The following is a 19,616-nucleotide window of genomic DNA, read 5'->3' on the forward strand; positions in this document are numbered from 1 at the left end:
TGTTCTTGTGGAGCCTTTTAGTCACAGCAGTGAAAAAGCTGACAGAGAGACAGAGACACAGAAAGAGGTGGAGGGCCCGTGGACCCCTTTCTCTGCTTTCTTTTCCTGCTCCCCATCCGTCCCTTTTTAGTTACTATCATTCTACCCACTCATCCTCTGTCTCCACCACCAGAGCACAAGCCCCCTGCGGGCAGGGACTTCTGTCCCTTTACTGCTGCATCCCCAGCACCTGCCTGGCACATAGCAGGTGTTGGAAAATTACCTGTTGAATGAGCAACCGAGCAGGCAGCACTGCAGGACAGTTTCTGGCCTCCACGCGGAGGCCTCTCTCCTGGCCTCAACCCCACGTCAAGGCACATTTAGTATCTAAGTCCCCGACACATCCAGCTTCTTCACGCTGCTCAACCTTTCCCCACACCATGGTCTCTGGACCAGATTCTTAGTCTCCAGGAATCAAGTCAAACAGGTGTCCGCCAATACCACCTGTGACCCAAAAAGAAATTCTGCCTGCCTGGGTCCCTGCCAGGTTTTCATGCCCCTTTTGTGACTGAGCATACATCCCACTGGACTCTGGAAGTCCCCCCCGCAACTGCTCTGGGAGCCCTTTGGGGCAGGAACTTCAGAGTCTTCTTAGCATAACGTCTGGTATCCAACAGTCACTCCATAAATGTTTGGTGAATTAATTAAAATTGTTGCGTCAGTTGAGAATCAAGTGCTTCCTTGCTCAGTGTTCTCATGCTTCATTAGCACAACCTTATGAAGTAGGTATTATTATTGTTGTTTTGGTTTGGTTTGGTTTGGTTTTGGTACTGGGGATTGAACCCAGGGGTCCTCAACCCACTGAGCCACATCCCCAAAACTTTTTATTTTTTATTTTGAGACAGCATCTCACTGAGTTGTTTAGGGCCTCACTAAGTTGTTGAGGCTGGCTTCCAACTTGTGATCCTCCTGTCTCAGCCTCCCGAGTCGCTGGGATTATAGGCATGCCCCACTACAACCAGCAAGGTAGGTATTATTATTAAACCTACCTTAAGTGAGGATCAGAGAGGTTAAGAGTCTGGTAAAGGGCACACTGGAATTCAAAGTCTTCACCGCTGATTCCTGAGGTCTCGGGCAACCACGAGCAAGACCCTTCTCCTTCAGTTTCCTTTTAACAAGTTGGGGCAGTTGGACTGATGATCCCATCCAACCCTAACCTACCAGGAAGGTCAAACTCAAGCCAATTTCAGTTTCTCAACGTCATAAAAGGGAAACTCTAGAAACTGAGAATCGAAACCAACAGCAGGAAAGTTGGCAGGGTGCCAGCCCCGTTAAGGTGGCCCCAGACCTGCTGGCCCCAGTCCGGTGTCCCTCAGCACACTGCACCTTCTGCGGCAAGGGGTCTTCCAAGAAGAGGACCCCCCGTCAGCCCATTCGCCCCTGGATTCCTCTCTGCTCTGGTCCTTTATCCTTCAGGTGTCAGAGTCAGCTGAGAAGGAACCCCCTTAAAAAAGGGGTGTGTGTTCAGGAGCTGGGGGGACTCGTGGCTATATATCTGTCCAGCAGTGGTACTCTGGGCAGAGATGGCTCTGTCCCAGGAGCTGTACGGTGTCCCAGCCTCCAGGCTGGACTCCTTCGTGGCACAGTGGCTGCAGCCCAACCGGGGATGGAAGGAAGAGGTGCTGGAGGCCGTGCGCACTGTGGAGCAGTTCCTGAGGCGGGAGCACCTGCAGGGGCAGCGAGGCCTGGACCAGGAGGTGCGGGTGCTGAAGGTGGTCAAGGTGAGCTGGGCCCCTCCGTCCTCTGGCCGGGGCCAGGAAAGCCCAGCACGAGAGCCCACATCCCTGAGGATACCGGGAACCCCCGGCCTCCTTATTCCTGGCCCATACTGCTGACATGGCAGGACACCCCAGCTAGCTGCCTGTACCCCCCCTGCACCGCTGCCTGAGGAATGAGCCAGAGCACGGCGCTGGGGTTGTGGCTCAGGGGAGGAGCGCTTGGCCAGCACAGGTGAGGCCCTGGGTTCCATCCTCAGCACCGCATGGAAATAAATAAACTAAATAAAGGTACTGAGAGAACAAAACAAAGAATGAGCCAACGCAGGAGGATCACAAGTTCAAAGCCAGGCTCAGCAACTTATCGAGACCCTGTCTCTAAATTTAAAAAATATTTTTAAAAGGACTGGGGCTGTGTCTCGGTGGTTAAGAGCCCCCGGGTTCAATCCCTAGTACCAAAAAAAAAATATATATATATATATATTTGGGGTTACGATGGCCTAATCCCTTAATATTGTGTCATCTCTAATTCTTACATCCTGTGAAGTAGAGATGATTCTTTTCCCATTTTACAGATGAGCACAATGAAGCCTCAGAGTCTTAACAACCAGATGCAAGGTCTTTGGATCCTGGTGTGAACAATCTGTAAAATACAGTTTGGGGAGCATAGGGAAAATTTTAACATGGCCTGGATTTTAGATAACATGAGGAATCCGTGTTGATCTTGTTAGGTGTAATAGTAGTTTTGGGTTATGGGAGAGAATGTTCTTTTTTTTTTTTTTTCAGACACAATGCTAAAGTATTTAGGGACCAAGTTTCTTGCTGTCTGTGATTTACTTTAAGATGGTTTAGGTGAAGCAGATGTGGCAAGGAGTTTGGGTGTGTGGAATTGACCTGGTTGGATAGATCTTGTTTATTTATTTATTTTTTTTAGTTGTATTTGGACACAATACCTTTATTTATTTTTGTGTGGTGTGAGGAATGAACCCAGAGCCTCACACATGCTAGGCAAGCACTCTACCACTGAGCCACAACCCCAGCCTCTGGCTGGATAGATCTTTTTGTTTTCTTTCTATTTTCCTACAAGTTTTAATTTTTAAAAAAAAATTTTTTTAGTTGTCAATGGACCTTTAATTTAATTATTTATATGTGGTGCTGAGAATCGAACCCAGTGCCCCTCACATGCCAGACAAGCCCTCTGCCACTGAGCCACAACCCCAGTCCAAGTTTTAATTTTTGATAATAAAAAGATTTTACAATGGAGATTCAGAGACGTGAGATGACTTGCCCAAAGTCACACAGCTAGTGTTGGAGCTGGGATGTGAATTTTGACTCCCCAGCCAGGGATCCGGTCTCCAAGTCCATCTTCCAGCTCACTCATGCCACCTCTGGTACCAGCTGGAATCAAAACCTAAAAGGGCCAGAGCTGTAAATGCTCTGAATCAGTCCCAGCCAAGCTTTCCTTAAAACACTAAGAAAACTGACACACAGAGAGGGTAAAAGATGTCCCGAGGTCACACAGCAAGTCGGTGGCAAAAGCAAGACTAGAATTAGGCCCACTGACTCCTAGTCCAGGACTGCGGTTCTCCCTCTGGAGGCAGCCCAGCCTCAGGGATTTAGAAGTGCAAAACCACAGAACCGTCTTGGGTTTGACCTTTGGCTCTCTCTCCTGCCAGCTGCATGAACTTGACTCTCCCTTCTGCTCTCAGACCCTCATCTTTCTCATGTATGTTTGGAGCACATTATTATCATCGCCTCTCCTTCACCAAACTCACGGGACAAACCAGACTAGATGATCAGAGCAGGCAGGCTGCTGAAATTCAGAAGCGTCTTTAACTCTGGTCCAGGCCTTCCGGCCCGCCGGCCCGGGAAGCTCACGCAGACCCCACCCGCTCCAGATGCTCCGTCCCTGACAACCCTGAGAAAGAAGGGACGGGTTGGGGGAGGTCTGGGGTAAGGAGGTTACTACAAGCCGAATGAGGTTTTTTTTTTTAATATTGTTTTTTAGTTGTCAATGGACCTTTATTTACACGTGGTACTTAGAATCGAACCCAGTGCCTCACCCATGCCAGGCAAGCGCTCTACCACTGAGCCACAACCCCAGCCCGCAGAATGAGTTTTGATGGCAGGAAATGGTACTTACATAAGGTTTGATTTTTTTCTCACAGACCATCAGATTTTTCTTATAGACCACACTCCTCCCCTTGAAACCACTAGAAGGTAGAGATTCGCAAAGAGTAATGACTAATGAGAAAGAATAGAATTTATTTAGACTCTAAACGTTCCCTTCGTCCCTCTCACTTTTGGAAAATCTCGTGATCTGAGCCTTCGGCATGAGTCAGTGTTTGTCTTTGAATGAACTGGGCTTAAATGACTCCAATGGAAGCAGGTCATGAAGCCTGTTCTGGAATGTTCTTCCTTCTCTGCCTGGATCTTACCACTGGGACAGACAGAAAGGGCACCTAGCCATGATCTTCAGGGGCACTGCCCTTCACCACACACAGGATCCACTCCATCCCTCTCACGCGGAGTAGAAATGCTGAGTCTGAAATCCAATAAAATGGGGGAAAGATGGCAGGTTTCTCCCCCTCACAGGAGGAGGGTGTGGCTCACAGACTTGGGTCACAGGGAAGAGCGAGGAGGAAGAGCCACTGGCTACTTGTGTTCTGACTCATCAGATTTCCTGGCTGACTGGGAGAGACATAGCAAGTTGAATAACACCCCCCACTACCTCAGTATTCTCATCTGTACATTGGGGAATTATCTGAGTACCCAGCTTCATTTGTGAGTATGAGAATTAAAAAGAATAATATACATAAATTGCTTGCAGACACAAGGCCTGCTCAACTCGTAACTGCTGGATTATAATCCACGTGCAGTGACTCCATCCAACAGGAAAGGTAGCCCCCCTGGAGTCTGGGCCTTCACCACCCATTCTTCCTCCCGACATGAGGTGAGAAAGAGAGGAGCCAGAGGGGAATGGGGCTTAGTCTATCATCCAGCAGGGCCTGGAGAGCAAGTCTAGAAACTCAGAACATCCAAAAGACCCCTTCGAAATCATCCTGTCAGAGACTGGGTGCAGTGACACATGCCTGTAATCCCGGGAGGCTGAGGCAGGAGGATTGTGTGTTCGAAGCCAGCCTTGGCAACTTAGCGGGGCCTAAATAACTCAGCAAGACCCTGTCTCCAAACAAAATGTAAAAAAAAAAAAAAAAAGGGAGGGGGAATAGGGGATGTGGCTCAGTGATTTAAGTGCCCCTGGTTCAATCCCCTGTACCAAAAAATAGATTTTTTTAAATCATCCAGTCTCCTTCCATTACAGACAGGAAACCAATGCCCAGAGAACAGAAGGAATTAGCTAACTCAACTACACAAACAGGAAGAGAGATACATTGCTGACTTCCTGCAGCGCACCAAGCCCTTGGCACACACAGTATTTTATCTAAAACCCCCAGTTATCCACTGACTCACAATCCATCATTGCTGCGAGTCCTGAATGATCCCACAGCTGAGGCAGGGGCAAGAGTCAAGGTCAAAATTATTCCATTCCACAGCCAATGGCTCTAATTCAATAGTCAAACCTGCTCCCTGCTTTTAAATGCCATGAGTCTATTCAGATACACATTCTCAGTCCTCAAATGCTACAGAATAGACATAGGTCAGGTTGAGAATCCCTTACTAAAAATACTTGGGACCAGAAGTGTTCCAGAGTCCTGAGTATTCTGATTCTGGAATATTTATTTGTACAACATGAGATATCTTGCAAGTGGGACCACGTCTACACATGAAATTCACTTCTGTTTCATAAATACCTTACTTAAAATATACATATAAATATTCCAGAATCAGAATACTCAGGGCTCTGGAACACTTCTGGTCCCAAGTATTTTTAGTAAGGGATTCTCAACCTGACCTATGTCTATTCTGTAGCATTTGAGGGGGGGTACCGTGGATTGACTCGGGGACACTCAACCACTGAGTCACATCCCCAGCCCTGTTTTGTGTTTTTATGTAAAGACAGGGTCTCACTGAGTTGCTTAGCGCCTCACCTTTGCTGAGGCTGGCTTGGAACTAATGATCCTCCTGTCTCAGCCTCCCAAGCTACTGGGATTACAGGCATGCACCACTGTGCCCAGCATAATTTTATACCATATTTTTAGTGCACAAATGTTTTGATTGTGACCTGTCACATGAGGCCAGGTGTGGAATGTCCGCTTGTGATGTTATGTCAGCTCTCAGAACGTCTCGGGTTTTGGAGCATTGTGGATTTCTGACTTGGGGACTTGCCGTGTTCACCCTGTATTCCTTTAGAGGAGGCATTCCTTTGCAGGGGACAAGACTGGGTCTCAAGTCGTGCGGTGCAGAGTAGATAAACAGCCTCGGCTCTGAGGTCAGGCTGCAAACTGAGTGACCCCGGGTGAGTGACCCCTCCTCTGGACATCTCAGCTTTCCCGCCTGTGAAGTCGTCCCTCAGGGTGGTCATGCACTAACTGGGATAATGCACCGCCTGGCACGCGGCAGGAGGCAGAGGACCTCTGGGTGACAGGGCTCTGTCTTCTGCAGGTGGGCTCCTTTGGGAACGGCACAGTGCTCAGGAGCGAGGCAGACGTGGAGCTGGTGGTGTTCCTGAGCTGTTTCCGCAGCTTCCGGGAAGAGGCCAAGTACCACCAGGCTGTCCTGAGACTGATCTGGGAAAAAATGTGGCAATGCCAGGACCTGCTGGACCTGGGGCTCAGTGACCTGAGTATGACCCAAGGATCCCCCAACGCTCTCGCCTTCACCATCCAGACCAGGGGGACCGCGGTACCCATCAATGTCACCATCGTGCCCGCCTACAGAGCCCTGGGTAAGGGGAGCAGAAGCCTGCGTCTCCCACACTGGTCCTCTCCGGGGGCCTCGCAACTTCCTCACCTGTCACTCCTGATCCCGTGAAGACCCCTGTGGTCCTTCATTCATTAGCCCAGCCCTGTGCTGGGCACTGAGCTGCTGCCCTGAGTCCTGCATTAACACTCTGGCTGTCAAGATGCTCAACTTGGGAAACAGAAGCTTAACAAAGAATCACACAGATAAACAGATGATAAATGGTGGTCAGTGCCCAGAGGAGAAGAATGGGGTGCCCTGGGTAACCAGAGAAAGGATGCCCAGCAAGAGTCTTTCTGTAGAAAGGATATTCTGGAAGATCAGAGATCCAATTAGATAAAGGGTCTAAAATAATAACTTAGTAAGTAGCACTTACTATGGGTACAGAGGTGTGTCATTTGTTAGGATTGTCCCAGCAGCAGATCCAGCAGCAAGGGCCCAAGGAAGATGATCCAACACAGGGAGGGAAGCAGGGGATTGCGTCAGAGAAGGGAACCCGGCACAGTAGTACATGCCTGTAATTCCAGTGGCTCTGGAAGCTGAGGCAGGAGGATCGCAGGTCGGAGGCCAGCCTCAGTCATTTAACAAGGTTCTAAGCAACTTATCAAGACCCTATCTCAAAATAAAAAATTTTAAAAAGGCTGGGGATGTGGCTCAGTGGTTAAGCACCCTTGAGTTCAAGCCCAGTACAAAACAAAACAAAACAAAAAAGACAGAGAAGGGGAGAAATCAACCTGAGGTACGTTACTGAGTAAGTCATCACTCTGAGCTATTGGGTTTTGTGCCTCTGCAGGACTCCAATTAATAATATAAAGCACATCTCGACATTATCCCAACTGGGCTGCCAGAGTGTTGATCTGCAAACTTCTTAGAAGGCATTAGCTGAGGGTTGCTTCCTGGAGCATTAGGTTGATGTCATTTGCTGTCCGTCCTCAGGCAGAGAGAGTCCTAGGTGCTTGGAGTTAAATATGCCAGCTATGAGCCCAGCTGATGCAAGTTCTGTGTCACTCAGTGACAAAATACCTGAGATAAGCAACCCAAAAGAAGAAAAGGTTTATTTTGGCTCATGGTTTCAGAGGTTCCAGTTTGTGGTCACTTGGCCCTGTTGCTTTGGACCTGGGAGGCACAGTAAAGCGTGGTGGCAGCATGAGGTGAGGGAGGCCTTTCCACGGGTGGTGGCAAGGAGACACAGCCAGCATCTCTATAGCCCTCCAAGGGCACGCCCCCAATGACCTAACTCCCTCCCATGAGGCTCCACCTCTTAAAGGGCTCACACCTCCCAGTAGCACCTCAGGCTGGCACCCAAACCTTTGAGCCCATGGGCCTCTGAGAGACATTCAAGATCCAAACCATAGCAGGTTTCATATCATGTGCTGGCTCCTATGAATTGTCATTTGTTAGGACATTTGTTGCCTGGAGATGTTCTTTGAAGATGTCAGAGACACAGATCTGACCTTATCAAGAAAGATGGTGCCAGGGCTCTGGTTCTCCTCTTTGACTATTGAGAGATTCCAGTGAAGCACCAGAAAGAGATCTAAAACAGGCGTTCAGGAAAACTGGGAGCGTTGGGGACTTCCAAGGAGGACAACAGTCCTGGAGTGGGTTGAGGCACAGATAGCCTGACTTTGGCTCTCCAGAGTAGGAATCTCACAAGAAGGATAATCAAACCCTAAACCGCTGGTGTCTAAGGACATGAGGTCTCAAGTCTCCCTGGAGAGGTGACCCAAATGAATGAGCAGGCTCTCCTCCAGCGACTATTTATCCCTCAGGGGCTTCTTAAGTGAACCTAGCTTTCTCTCCACTCAGGGCCTTCTGTTCTCAACTCTCAGCCGCCCCCTGAGGTCTACATGAGTCTGATCAAGGCCTGTGGGTACCCTGGAAGTTTCTCCCCATCCTTCAGTGAGCTGCAGAGATGCTTCGTGAAACATCGACCAACTAAAGTGAAGTGTTTCCTGCGGCTAATCAAACACTGGTACCAGCAGGTAAGGGGGCTGCCGGGATGGGGTCAGGAGGGAAAGACAGAGGAGGGAGGGAAGGGAAGGTCCGGGCTAGATACCACCCCGAAAATGCATCCAGGGGGAAAGGGGAGCAAATGCTGGTCTTTTGAACTGTAAAGTGGAGCATGCCTTGAAGAAGGTGGAAAAGGAGGCCAGGAGGAGGAAGAGAAGGAAAGAGAAAAATAGGTAGCATGTAGTATTTCAGTAATGAAGTGCTGGTCATGCTCCACTTACTGCCTGGTATTGGCTAATGTCAACTTCATTGTGTCCTTTGGACATTAATCACAGCAAGCTAAGGACTAACAAGAGGAAATACTCCTTTAATTCCACTCAGATCCATCCCCCTCCAACTATCCAGTTCCTGAGTGTCATGGTCATTACTGAGTTGAATCTCACTGTGCACAAGTACAGCCGTGCATTATATTCTTGAAAAGAGAACATTAGCCTTGTCATTATTAGTTCTTGCTTTATTTATCTTTCACGAAGCAGTCTGTTTTTAGGAAGTCATCTGCTTTTGGAATAAGTCTGGTAAAATTCTGACTCAGTCCCTTTGGGTGTCAATATCCATCTTTACCCATGAATTTATTTCCAATTATACCCCATAAGTTTCCCAGAGTGGAGTAGGGAGAAAGACAGTGCCCAAAGATACATTATACTGTAAATGAGTCCACTCTAATTGAAAAGTGGTGTAAATGCTTTTTTCACTTATAAAGACCAAATGAACCAGCAGCTTTGGTTTTACAACTTTAATTATGAGTCAAAAGTAAAAACAGCAGAGAATACACCCATTGGCCAGCTCCTAATCTTATAGCACGCACACACACACACACACACACACACACACACACACACACTTTCTGAATGGTTCAAATTCATAATAGTATGCAAGACAATAGGTGTGAGGTTCCAAGGAGATATCCGAATTCTCAAGACAAACAAAAGAAAGAGAAAGAAAGAAAAGCATAAAATACAATCAAATTCCCATTGACTACTATACCCTAGGGAATAAATTCCTTTCATTTACCTCCAAATAGAGACCACCAAGTGGTCAAAAACTAATATCAGATTCACAGATTATTGTCACCATCAGGGGTAGAGTGGCCCCAACCAAACAGAAACAAGAATCAGAAATAACAACATGGCCAGAGTGGCGGCATACACCTGCAGTTCCAGCTACTGGGGAGACTGAGGCAGGAGGATTGCTCGAGCCCATTAACCTGAGACCAGCCTGGGCAATATAGCAAGATCCAAAGAAATTTTCAAAAGAAAAGAAAAAAAACTCAGACAAAAATCATTTATTAAGTAAAAGCTTGCAGCGAATTTATAAGGGAATCAGATTGCAGAAAGAAAGGCTTAACCCAATGAAATATATGAGAGAGATTACCAAGCTTACTAGGTCTCTAGTCAGTCACTGTTCGCAATGGAAAAATCATTTTCTCACATGCTTGTCATTGTCTAGAAAGGCTGTAAAAGTTAGAGATACCCAAAACATGAAGAAGTCAGTGCATCTGCTACAGTTGGACCTTAAGTGTCCCCGGGTGCATTACAGGCTTGGTCCCCAGTTTAGTGCTAATAGGAGGAGGAACCTTTAAGAGGTGGGGCCTGGTGGGAGGTCCTCAGGTCATTGGGGGTGTGGCCTTGAAGGCAGGAAGGACCCCATCCCCTTCCTCTTCCTCTCATGAGGTGAGTAGATTTGCTTCCACCAAAATGTGCCACCTTACAACAGGCTCCAAGTCAATGGGGCCCATCAACCATGGACTGGAACCTCCAAGACAGTGAACCAAAGTGAACTTTCCTCTTAATAAGTTAGCTATCTCAACTTTCTTTTTTACAAATTGATTAGGACGTAGTTACGAGACAGAAGACAGACTGAACATCAGCCCTAGAGGAGAACATGGGTCTTTTCTTTTGGGTAATTTTCCCCCTTTGATAGTCTTCCAAAAACTCTAAAAGACATGAAGGAGTTTTGTTGTTGTTGTTGTTGTTGTTGTTGTTTTGTTTGCTTTGTTTTTTGAGACAGGATGTTCCATGTTGCCCAGACTGGTCTTGAACTATGCATTCAACTGATGCTCCTGCCTCAACCTCCTCAGTAGCGTAAATTATAAGGTTTGCACTATCATACCTGATGAATGAGGTTCATTTTTCCTAAAACTTACATCTGAGTGATTACACGCTTTCTGTATTTCGTGAATCATCTAGGTTTTAAGAACATAAAATTTCACTGCTATTGGAGAAAACAAATCTTTTAGAAGAAAATTAATTGTATTGCCATGAGTTTAAATTCCAAAAAAAATTATAATTGATTGATTAGGATTTACAACATTGAGCATTAAGTGTGAATTCATGAAAAGTTATAACAAGTTCACTAACTTACAAATAAATTTGAATTTTATTAAAAACAATTTTAGGTCAGGGATAAAGTTGTTTTTTGTTAAGGAGTCAATGACTTATAGGAAGGTTCAAGGTTCCACTTATTTAGGAAACCAGAATGAGACAAAATGACCCTGTGGCTTTTGTATGTTTGTTTGTTTGTTTTGAAGTCAAAGTCTTGTGTTTGTTTTCGTTGTTGTTGTTGCTGCCACAGCTGTTTGTGGAACAGGATATGCTATTCATTTATAATGGTCACAAGAAAGATGTCGATTTTGTTTCCACAAATCAACAGCTGAATAGTTGACAAAAGTTTTCACTTTCTAGATGAGAGTTTGAAAGCCTTTTTTTTAAGATGGGATCTCACTATGTTACCCAGGTTGACTCAAACCCATGCTTCTCCCACTTCAGCCTCCCGAGGAACTGAGATTAGCACAACTGAATATTAGAGAGGTTTTTCAGAAGTGGTCAGTTAAAATGTTTTGCAGGTTTTTGTTTTTGTTTTTGTCGAGTTACAGAAAAATACAAAACCAAAATTCTAATTTCTGCCACCTACTGGTTGTATGACTGTGACCAAGTCACCTTCCCTCCCTGGGCCTTGGTCTTCCTTGTGGTGGCAAAATGGCCACCATTGCTCCTGCCTTCATATCCACACTCAAGAAAGAACTTCTTTTCTTTCAATTACTTAATAAAAGAACAATGCTCTAATTGTATCATCCTAGATTACATATCTTTCTCTTGAACCAATCACTTGGCAAGAAGGAAAAGTTTATGTTGATGGGTTTGTGCCAACTTGGGAGTTAAGAATGGCATCGACCCCATCCAAACAGTATGGCTACTATCCAATGGTATAGGAAATAGCGTCTCCTAAAGAGTCTATCCCAAGGTTCACTACAGGACATTACATCTCCCAATGCCTGCAGTTAGCTAAGAAACCCTTTCTTTAAAGGAACTCTTCCCAAAAGCTTAGCATCTTGAAATGGATTCAAATGTCGCTCCTGAGACTGGGATGCTGATATCAGGTCCCAGCCAGCTCACTCCTTAGGCCACCCCTTCACGACTCCATGCCAGGAGTTGACGTTTGTTAAGAACAACTGAAGCCCACTGGACTAACCCAGTCCCCTAATTCTAAAATGAGAAAACCAAGGCCCAGGGAGAGAAAGTGACTTGGCCACAGTCACACAGCCAATAAGCAGAAGAACAAGACCTAGATTTTGGGATTTTCCAGCTTCCGGTCCAATGCCATGGTCACACATAATCCTGGGGTATGTGTGTGTGTGTCTCTCTCTCTCTCTTTCTCTCTCTCTCTCTCTCCTCTCTCTCTCCTCCCATCTCTTTAAACAGTACGTGAAAGCCAAGAGCCCCAGAGCCAATCTGCCCCCTCTCTATGCCCTTGAACTACTGGTCATCTACGCCTGGGAAATGGGTACTCAGGAGAATGAGAATTTCCGACTAGATGAGGGCCTCACCACTGTGATGGAGCTGCTCCGGGGATATGAGTTCCTCTGTATCTACTGGACCAAGTACTACACACTCCAGAACCCAACCATACAGGACTTTGTCAGAAAACAGTTCAAAAAAGAGAGGTAGGGGCCCTGCTTGCCCACTGAGTCTCATGGGCGGGGTGGGGGGGGGTGTTGGGGGGGAAGGAAGGGAGGGAGGAAGAAAGAAAGAGAGAAAGAGAGAGAATTGAGGGAAACATGGTATAGAAGTATAGGCACTGACTTGATTACATACGTAGCAAAACTGCCACAGAAATTGAGATTCTAAATGGGTACAGTGAGTGTCTCACGTCTGCAGACAATCGGGATCACCGTTAGGGATTATGAACTTTTTCCTTGTTCCCCAAACCACCCCTCCTCCCTCCCTTCGTCCTCTGGTCCTCAGAAGACCATTTCAGTGCTTTTTAGAGATGCATTAGAAAACCAGAAGACTCTTGGCGCCTCGTGTTTAAATCTCAGCTGTATCCTTTTCTCATTGCTACGCATCTTAAGTTCCCATGCAGGACTCCCACGGGGGCCACAGAAGATCAGTGTAAAGGGTCCACGGCATACAGGGTATGGGAGATGCTGCAGAAACACTCGCAGCCTTGACTGCTCCCCTGAAAGCTGGCTCAGCTTCCAACTGCCAGCACCTGCATCCCTCTGCCTGGGGGAGGGGGGAGGGGCAGTGGGAGGGGGAGGGGGTCCCTGCCCCCAAACCCACTCTGGAAGCAGCCCTCAATTAATGACTGGTGGGAGTCGCTGGGAACTTGGGTCACGTCCTCCACAGGGTTCCCTCGCAGGACAAGCCTCTAGCTGCTACAGTGATAATGACCTTGATATCACCCTCCCCCTCCTGGGCTTCCTTCCTTTTCTTGTCTCCTTCGTTAATGCTTCCCCAGATCTCCTTCCAAATAAAGCAAATCCTTATCCAGAGATCTGCTTCTGGGGTATCAGGGGATCAGGGGGTTTATGCAAGAATAAAAAAGGGGGTCTCCTTATGGAGAGAGGATTATCTAGAAAATTGCCATTGTAACTGCAGGACCTTAGGGAGACTAGAGACTATCTCTCTTTCTTTCCTCCTTCTCCCCACCACCCCTCTCTCTCTCTCTCTCTCTCTCTCTCCCTCCCTGTCTAGCTTCCCTTCTCCCCTGCTGGCCACTGCTCTTTTTGGCGGTGCTGGGGATCCACCCCAGGGCTTCCTGCATGCTAGGCAAGCTCTCTACCACTGAGTCACCCCTCTGTTCCTCTTCCCTCTCCTGCTCCGCTCTTCCTCCCAGTTCATGGGGGGACTTTATCATCCCTGAGGAAAAGAAAACCCAAGAGGAAACCAGTCCAATCCCTGGATGCAAGCCCTGTGATCACCTGCCAGACCACAGGATGAGCCACCCTACACTGGGTGTCCCAACCCCATGGGACGGCCTGCGCTGCTCCCCTGGGCGTTCAGACAGGACCACTCCAGGGAGCAGGGCGGCAGAGGTGGGTGTTGGGCACAGCAAGCAGGGAGCCCAGAGTGTCCCGTTCACCCAGTGGCCTGCTCTCACCTTCTCTCACACAAAGTCAGGACTTCCAGGACAAAAGCTGGAGGGAGGCTGGGTCTGACTCGTGGGCTTGGCATCCAGCACCCGCCATCACCCCAAACAGCCCACTCAAGTCGTCAGACTCCATCCGAGCCGACGGTAGTTGAAATATTCATTCAACGTTTATATAAAGGAGAAGCCTGGCAGCAGCTCAGCCTCTTCTGTCAAGGCAGTAGAATTAGAATGAGGAAGAACCCTAACTACTAATCGTGAGAACAGGGAGGTGGGTGCCTCAGTTTTCTCGCCTGTAAAATGGGCATAACGACAAGAGTAATAATAGTCCCTACTTGTAGAATTGTTGTACAGATTGAAATAGGTTCAAATACAGAGGGTTTGGCCCTGTGCTTCAGTAAAAGTTAATTGTGGGAGGTGGCGCTGTTACTATTACCCAAAGTTATTCAGTGGCAGGTGCTAGCCTCAAACTGCTGCAGCCTGCTCTGCCCTTGAAAGGCCCACCTGCCCGAGTGGGCATCTGTCATTGCTCCAGTATGACTTCTAAGGCCTCACCCTCTCCATCCCCAAAATTTCTTGCAATTACCCAGAGAACTATCCTGAGATGAATTTTGGGAAATCTGATGGTCTCTATTCTTTTGCTCTGCAGTGATTTTTCTGGGCCCTCCTGTACTGGCAGCCCTGGGTTCTGGGCCTACAGAAGCTGGGTGCTTTGAATAGACGGTAGCTAGGAGGCTACTTTCTGACTTGCAGTCTCCAGGCCAGAAGGAGCCTGGGCACCCTGTCCCTGTGTTGCAGGCCTATCATCCTGGATCCGGCGGACCCCACCCACAACGTGGCAGAAGGGTACAGATGGGACATAGTCGCTCAGAAGGCCAGTCAGTGCCTGAAACAGGACTGTTGCTACAGGGAGACCCCAGTCTCCAGCTGGACCGTGAAGGTAATGGTTCCCCTTGAGACCACCACAGGCCTGAAGCCCAGAAGGGGATGTTGATCCATCCGTTTTTGTGCAAATGAAAAACAGCACTTTAGAGGAAGAGGGTGTGAAGCCCAATGCACTCCCACCGATTCTGTAAACCTAGGAAAATTCTTTGAATGTTGGATTTCCTGTCTTTAAATTCTCCTCCTTTTCTTTCTTTCCCCCACAACCTACCGAAATAATCAGTTCCATGTTCCTGATCATTCTTTACATGAGTTGAGCTTGCCAAGTCAACTCAATCAGCTATTAAGTTCCAGCACTGGAGCTGGGAATGTGGGGGAGGAGCAGCATGGGAGGGAGACAGATTAAGACATGGTCCCTACCCTCAAACAACTCACCCTATGCTATTAGGAAGCAAGTCCATTTAACAAATTGCACAAAACTCCTAGAACATTTATCACAGGAAACCAGATACTCAGAAAAAAGAAAATACTAAGTAATACTGCAATATCGAACCTGCGGTGCAGGCAGAGATCATCATAATCTATTTAATTCACACATTATATTTTATAATTTGCAAAGTGCTTATTCAGGGATTGTCTCAGATGATCCTCGTGGGCAATTTTAAAAAATAGGAAGGTCAAATGTTATCATTATCGTCGTTATTAGTATTACTATTATTGCCACTTAACAGATAAGGAAACCGAGGCTGAGAGAGGTTAAGTCAATTAATCAAGGCCACACTACTAAGAGGTAGCCAAGTCAGGATTCACAGCCAGGACTTTGTGGCGCTCTGGAAACAGAAAATAAATTATTTAAGGTCACCAGAAAAGATTCCTTGAAGGAGCTAGGGCTTGAACCCAAAAGACCTCACCTTGTGTCTTTAGATGCTCACAACAGAGGACACTGCAGGTTGAGGGCTGAGGTGGGAATGAAGGACAAAAGATGGGATATGGGAATGAGCAAGGTTATGTGCAGGAACAAGAGATTGACTCGGGAGAGCAGAAGGCAGAATCAGAATCAGAGGCTGTGTATTAAGGTACAGAGAATAAACCAGGGGTTCACCAACCACACAAGCCGTACAGACAGGCTGAAAATCATATGCCTGAATACAAAAGACATGGTGCACAGATTTTTATCCGGAAAAATGAGAAGACTTTGCAGTGCTAGACCAAGATTCCTTCACACAACTGCCGGGCTCCTTACGCCCTCTGGGACTGATATCCAGTGAATCCTTAGCCCTGCTCAGCCACAGTTGTTTCATCTGTGAAATGGGGAGAACCGACCTCATAGGGCTGCTGTCAGAAAAAAACGCATTCTGACTAGGGGAGGCGACCCGCACCGATCCTGGGAAGTGGCCCGAACTCCCTAGACGCTGACGACTGCTACTGCTGGTTTTGTTGCTTTTGCAAAGAGAAAGTGAAGGTTTTTGTTGTTTTGTTTTGTTTGCATGTGGGGAAGTGTGAATGTAATCCCTCTTCCTCTCCCTCTCCTTGCAGAGCGCAAGGGATATCCAGCTGACGGTGGAGCAGTGGGGTCGCTCGGACCTGATGCTCTGGGTGAACCCATATGAGCCCATAAAGAAGGTCAAAGAGAAGATCCGGCAGAGCCGGGGCTCCTCGGGCCTCCAGCGCCTGTCCTTCCAGGAGCCCGGCGGCGAGCGGCAGCTCCTGCGCAGTCACTGCTCCTGGGCGTCTTACGGCATCTTCTCCGACACCCGCGTCTGCCTGCTGGACACCGTCTCCCCCGAGATCCAGGTCTTCGTGAAGAACCCGGATGGCGAGAGCCACGCCTACGCCGCCCACCCCTCCCACTTCGTCCGCAGCCTGAAGGAGCAGATCGAGGACCGGCAGGGGCTGCACCGAGAGCAGCAGCGGCTAGAGTTCCGGGGCCACGTCCTGCAGGACTGGTTTGATCTGGGGTACTACGGCATCCAGGACAGCGACACCCTCGTTCTGTCCGAGAAGAGGGCAGGGGAGGCCCAGTTTCCGCACTGCTAGTTTGCCTCTGGGAAGCTTTTCTGCATTTCTGTCATCGACTCCTGATGTCGGTCTACCCACCATTCCTTCTGGGGAGGTCCCACATCTTCACCAACTCTGTGAACCGCACACTAGGGGAAGGGAGGGGGGCGAGAGACTAAATATACACGTGGACAATGACCAGATCCCATGTGACAATAGAATTCTGACCCACAGCCTCCACAGCAACCAACCCAGAACCCAAGTCAAGATGTAAGTCAATCACTACCAGTTTCTCTAATTTCCCACCCCACCCAGAACCCACTTCCAATTTAGGACCAACCAGAGAAAACCAAATGAGCTCCCCGAACCCATCACAGAGGTAACCCTGCTTTTAGTTGGCACCTACAGCTTATCCACACCGTCAAGCTTGATCATGCCGTGCCTGAAGCCTTCCCCAGTTGTCGGGTTCGCTGCAAACCTTTCCCATTCTGCCTGGCCTGGGTCTCTGTGGAATGCCTGCAATTTGGGAATAAACATCCATGGTTCTCATTTGGGTGGTCGTTCATTTCCACAGGTGCTGATGCTGTCCTAATGGGTAGTGTTTAATCATTCAAATCTCTCAAATTTGAGTCCTCAGGATTGTAGACTGTAGGGAAATTGAGGCAAAAAAGAGGCCAAATCTGGGAGATTGGAGATAAAGCAGTCCAAAAAAAAAAAAAAAAAAAAAATCCCCTTGGGCTGAGGCTGTAGTTCAGTGGCACAGTGCTTGCCTAGCACATGTGAGGTGCTGGGTTCAATCCTCAGCACCACATAAAAATAAATAAAATATATTGTGTCATCTACAACTAAAAGTATTTTTTAAAATCCCCTCAACTCCTGAAACCCACATATAAACAGTCCACAATAATCCAGAGACTTTTTTTAAAAATCAGCATCTTTATTAAGATCAAGTTTATGCTAGTCAAGCCCTAAAAAGCTTCCTTGTGGCCTCCAATGGTGCCTGCTTTCTAGAGGACTCTTCAATTACCACAGCATATTAAATCACTTCACCACTGGTTCCCAACCCACTCTGGGCAATTTAGCAATAGTAATCTGTGTATTTTCCCAGCCCGTTTTGCCTTCAGGGACAGAAGAGTGTCTTTTTTCAAAGAAGTCCAGCCTACATCTTTGTATCTTTTTTAAAGCACTGTTACAGCTCCCATTGTACGTGGTGGGAAAATTCTTGCCTAAAAAAATAAATGACTAGCGCATGCCTGTAGTCCCAGCCGCTTGGGAGGCTGAGGCAGGAGGATCAAGAGTTCAAAGCCAGCCTCAGCATTTAGCAAAACCCTAAGTAACTCAGTGAGACCCTGTCTCTAAATAAAATATTTTAAAAAGGACTGGGGATATGGCTCAGTGTTTGAGTACCCTGGGGTTCAATCCTCAGTACCAAAAATAAATAAATAAATAATCGAATAAGTCAGTCTTAGTCCATTCAGGCCACTGTAAGAAAATACAATAAACTCAATGGTTTATAAATAACAAACACTTATTTTTCATAGTCCTGAAGGCTAGGAAGTCCAACATCAAGGTGCTGAGAGATTTGCTATCTGGTAAAGACCTCTTCCTAGTTCTTAAATGGCAGCTTCTCACTGTATCTTCACATGGTGGAAGAGGTGTAAAAATAAATTAGAAAAACAATTATTTAATTAATTTTAAATACGTGGTGGAAGAGGTGACCAGGAGGTCTCTCTCACGAAGGCCACTAATTCCACTCATGAGGGTTCTGCCCCCCCCCCCCATGACCTACTCACCTTCCACAGGCCCCACCTCCTAATACCATTCCCTTGGGGATCAGAATTTTAATACAGGAATTTGGGGAAGAAACAAATATTCCAATTCTAGCAGTCATTTTTTTTCTTTCTTAATAGAAAAGCCAAGGCCCTGGAATTTATTTGAATGATGTTTTGACACACTCATCTTCAAAGATCAACAAAGCATTCCAAAAAGACAAAAGTTGTTTTATCTTTTGCCCTCGAGTATCTTAGTCTTAGGTCAGTCCTGGGAATGAGCATTTTTTTAAAATACTGATTTAAGAATTCCTGTGCTAGAAAACTAGAGATTCCCATCTGAATCAGCTAGGACAATACATCTCACATTTTGCATACAAACCCCGGGAAGAGCTGCTCAGAATGCAGACTCTGATCCGTAGGTTTGTGGAGGAGCCCAACTTTTCTGCATTTCTAACAAGCTGCCAGGTGTTAGGGTGCTGCTGGGTCAGGAACTACTCTCACCAGTAAGGCCCCAGGGTGTTAAAAGAAACACCAGACTCGGGTCCCAAATCTTATAAGAGATTCTGATCAGTTAGTTTTTTGTGAGATTCCCCCAAAACTCCACAGTTTAACAAGTTCCCTAAGGCGTTTCTGATCCCCACGTGACCTTAGAAATTACTGGAATAAATGAATAATGTCTCAATTACACAGGATCAAAACCTGAACATGGTTGGAACATGGTGTGACCCCAGGCAATTCCCTTCCTCCTCCTAGGTCTCATTTTTCTCGACAAGAAAAAAACGGCGAAGTTCATCCCTTGGATTCTTCCGCGCTCTTTTTGGAGGACGGCCTCCACCTTCTAGCGTAGTTCATGGCCCTTAGCGTGCCTGAGAACTACAATCCCCATAATGCCCTGCGCTTCTCCGCCCTCACGTGGGACCATGTGGGAGGATCCGCAAGAGAGGCGTTCCCGCAATCCTTTGCGGTGGCCCAA

General features: G+C 47.2%; 1 protein-coding gene across 1 annotated transcript; it reads left to right on the top strand.

The window, feature by feature from the left end:
- The first annotated feature begins 1,482 nt into the window (after positions 1–1,482).
- On the top strand, positions 1,483–17,421 carry Oasl (2'-5'-oligoadenylate synthetase like). Its single transcript, XM_047562936.1, has 6 exons — positions 1,483–1,760; positions 6,318–6,600; positions 8,421–8,596; positions 12,323–12,564; positions 14,790–14,931; positions 16,410–17,421. Exons 1-6 carry the CDS (start codon positions 1,563–1,565, stop codon positions 16,908–16,910), a joined length of 1,542 nt encoding a protein of 513 aa, XP_047418892.1. The 5' UTR covers positions 1,483–1,562; the 3' UTR covers positions 16,911–17,421.
- Positions 17,422–19,616: the final 2,195 nt, after the last annotated feature.

This window comes from Sciurus carolinensis, chromosome 8, assembly GCF_902686445.1.
Source record: "Sciurus carolinensis chromosome 8, mSciCar1.2, whole genome shotgun sequence".
Lineage (NCBI taxonomy): Eukaryota > Metazoa > Chordata > Mammalia > Rodentia > Sciuridae > Sciurus > Sciurus carolinensis.

Coding starts and splice junctions, on each gene's coding strand:
- Oasl (XM_047562936.1), top strand. CDS start 1,563: ATGGCTCTGTCCCAGGAGCTGTACGGTGTCCCAGCCTCCAGGCTGGAC. Junction 1,761..6,317: donor GGGTGCTGAAGGTGGTCAAG/GTGAGCTGGGCC, acceptor TGTCTTCTGCAG/GTGGGCTCCTTTGGGAACGG. Junction 6,601..8,420: donor GCCCGCCTACAGAGCCCTGG/GTAAGGGGAGCA, acceptor CTCTCCACTCAG/GGCCTTCTGTTCTCAACTCT.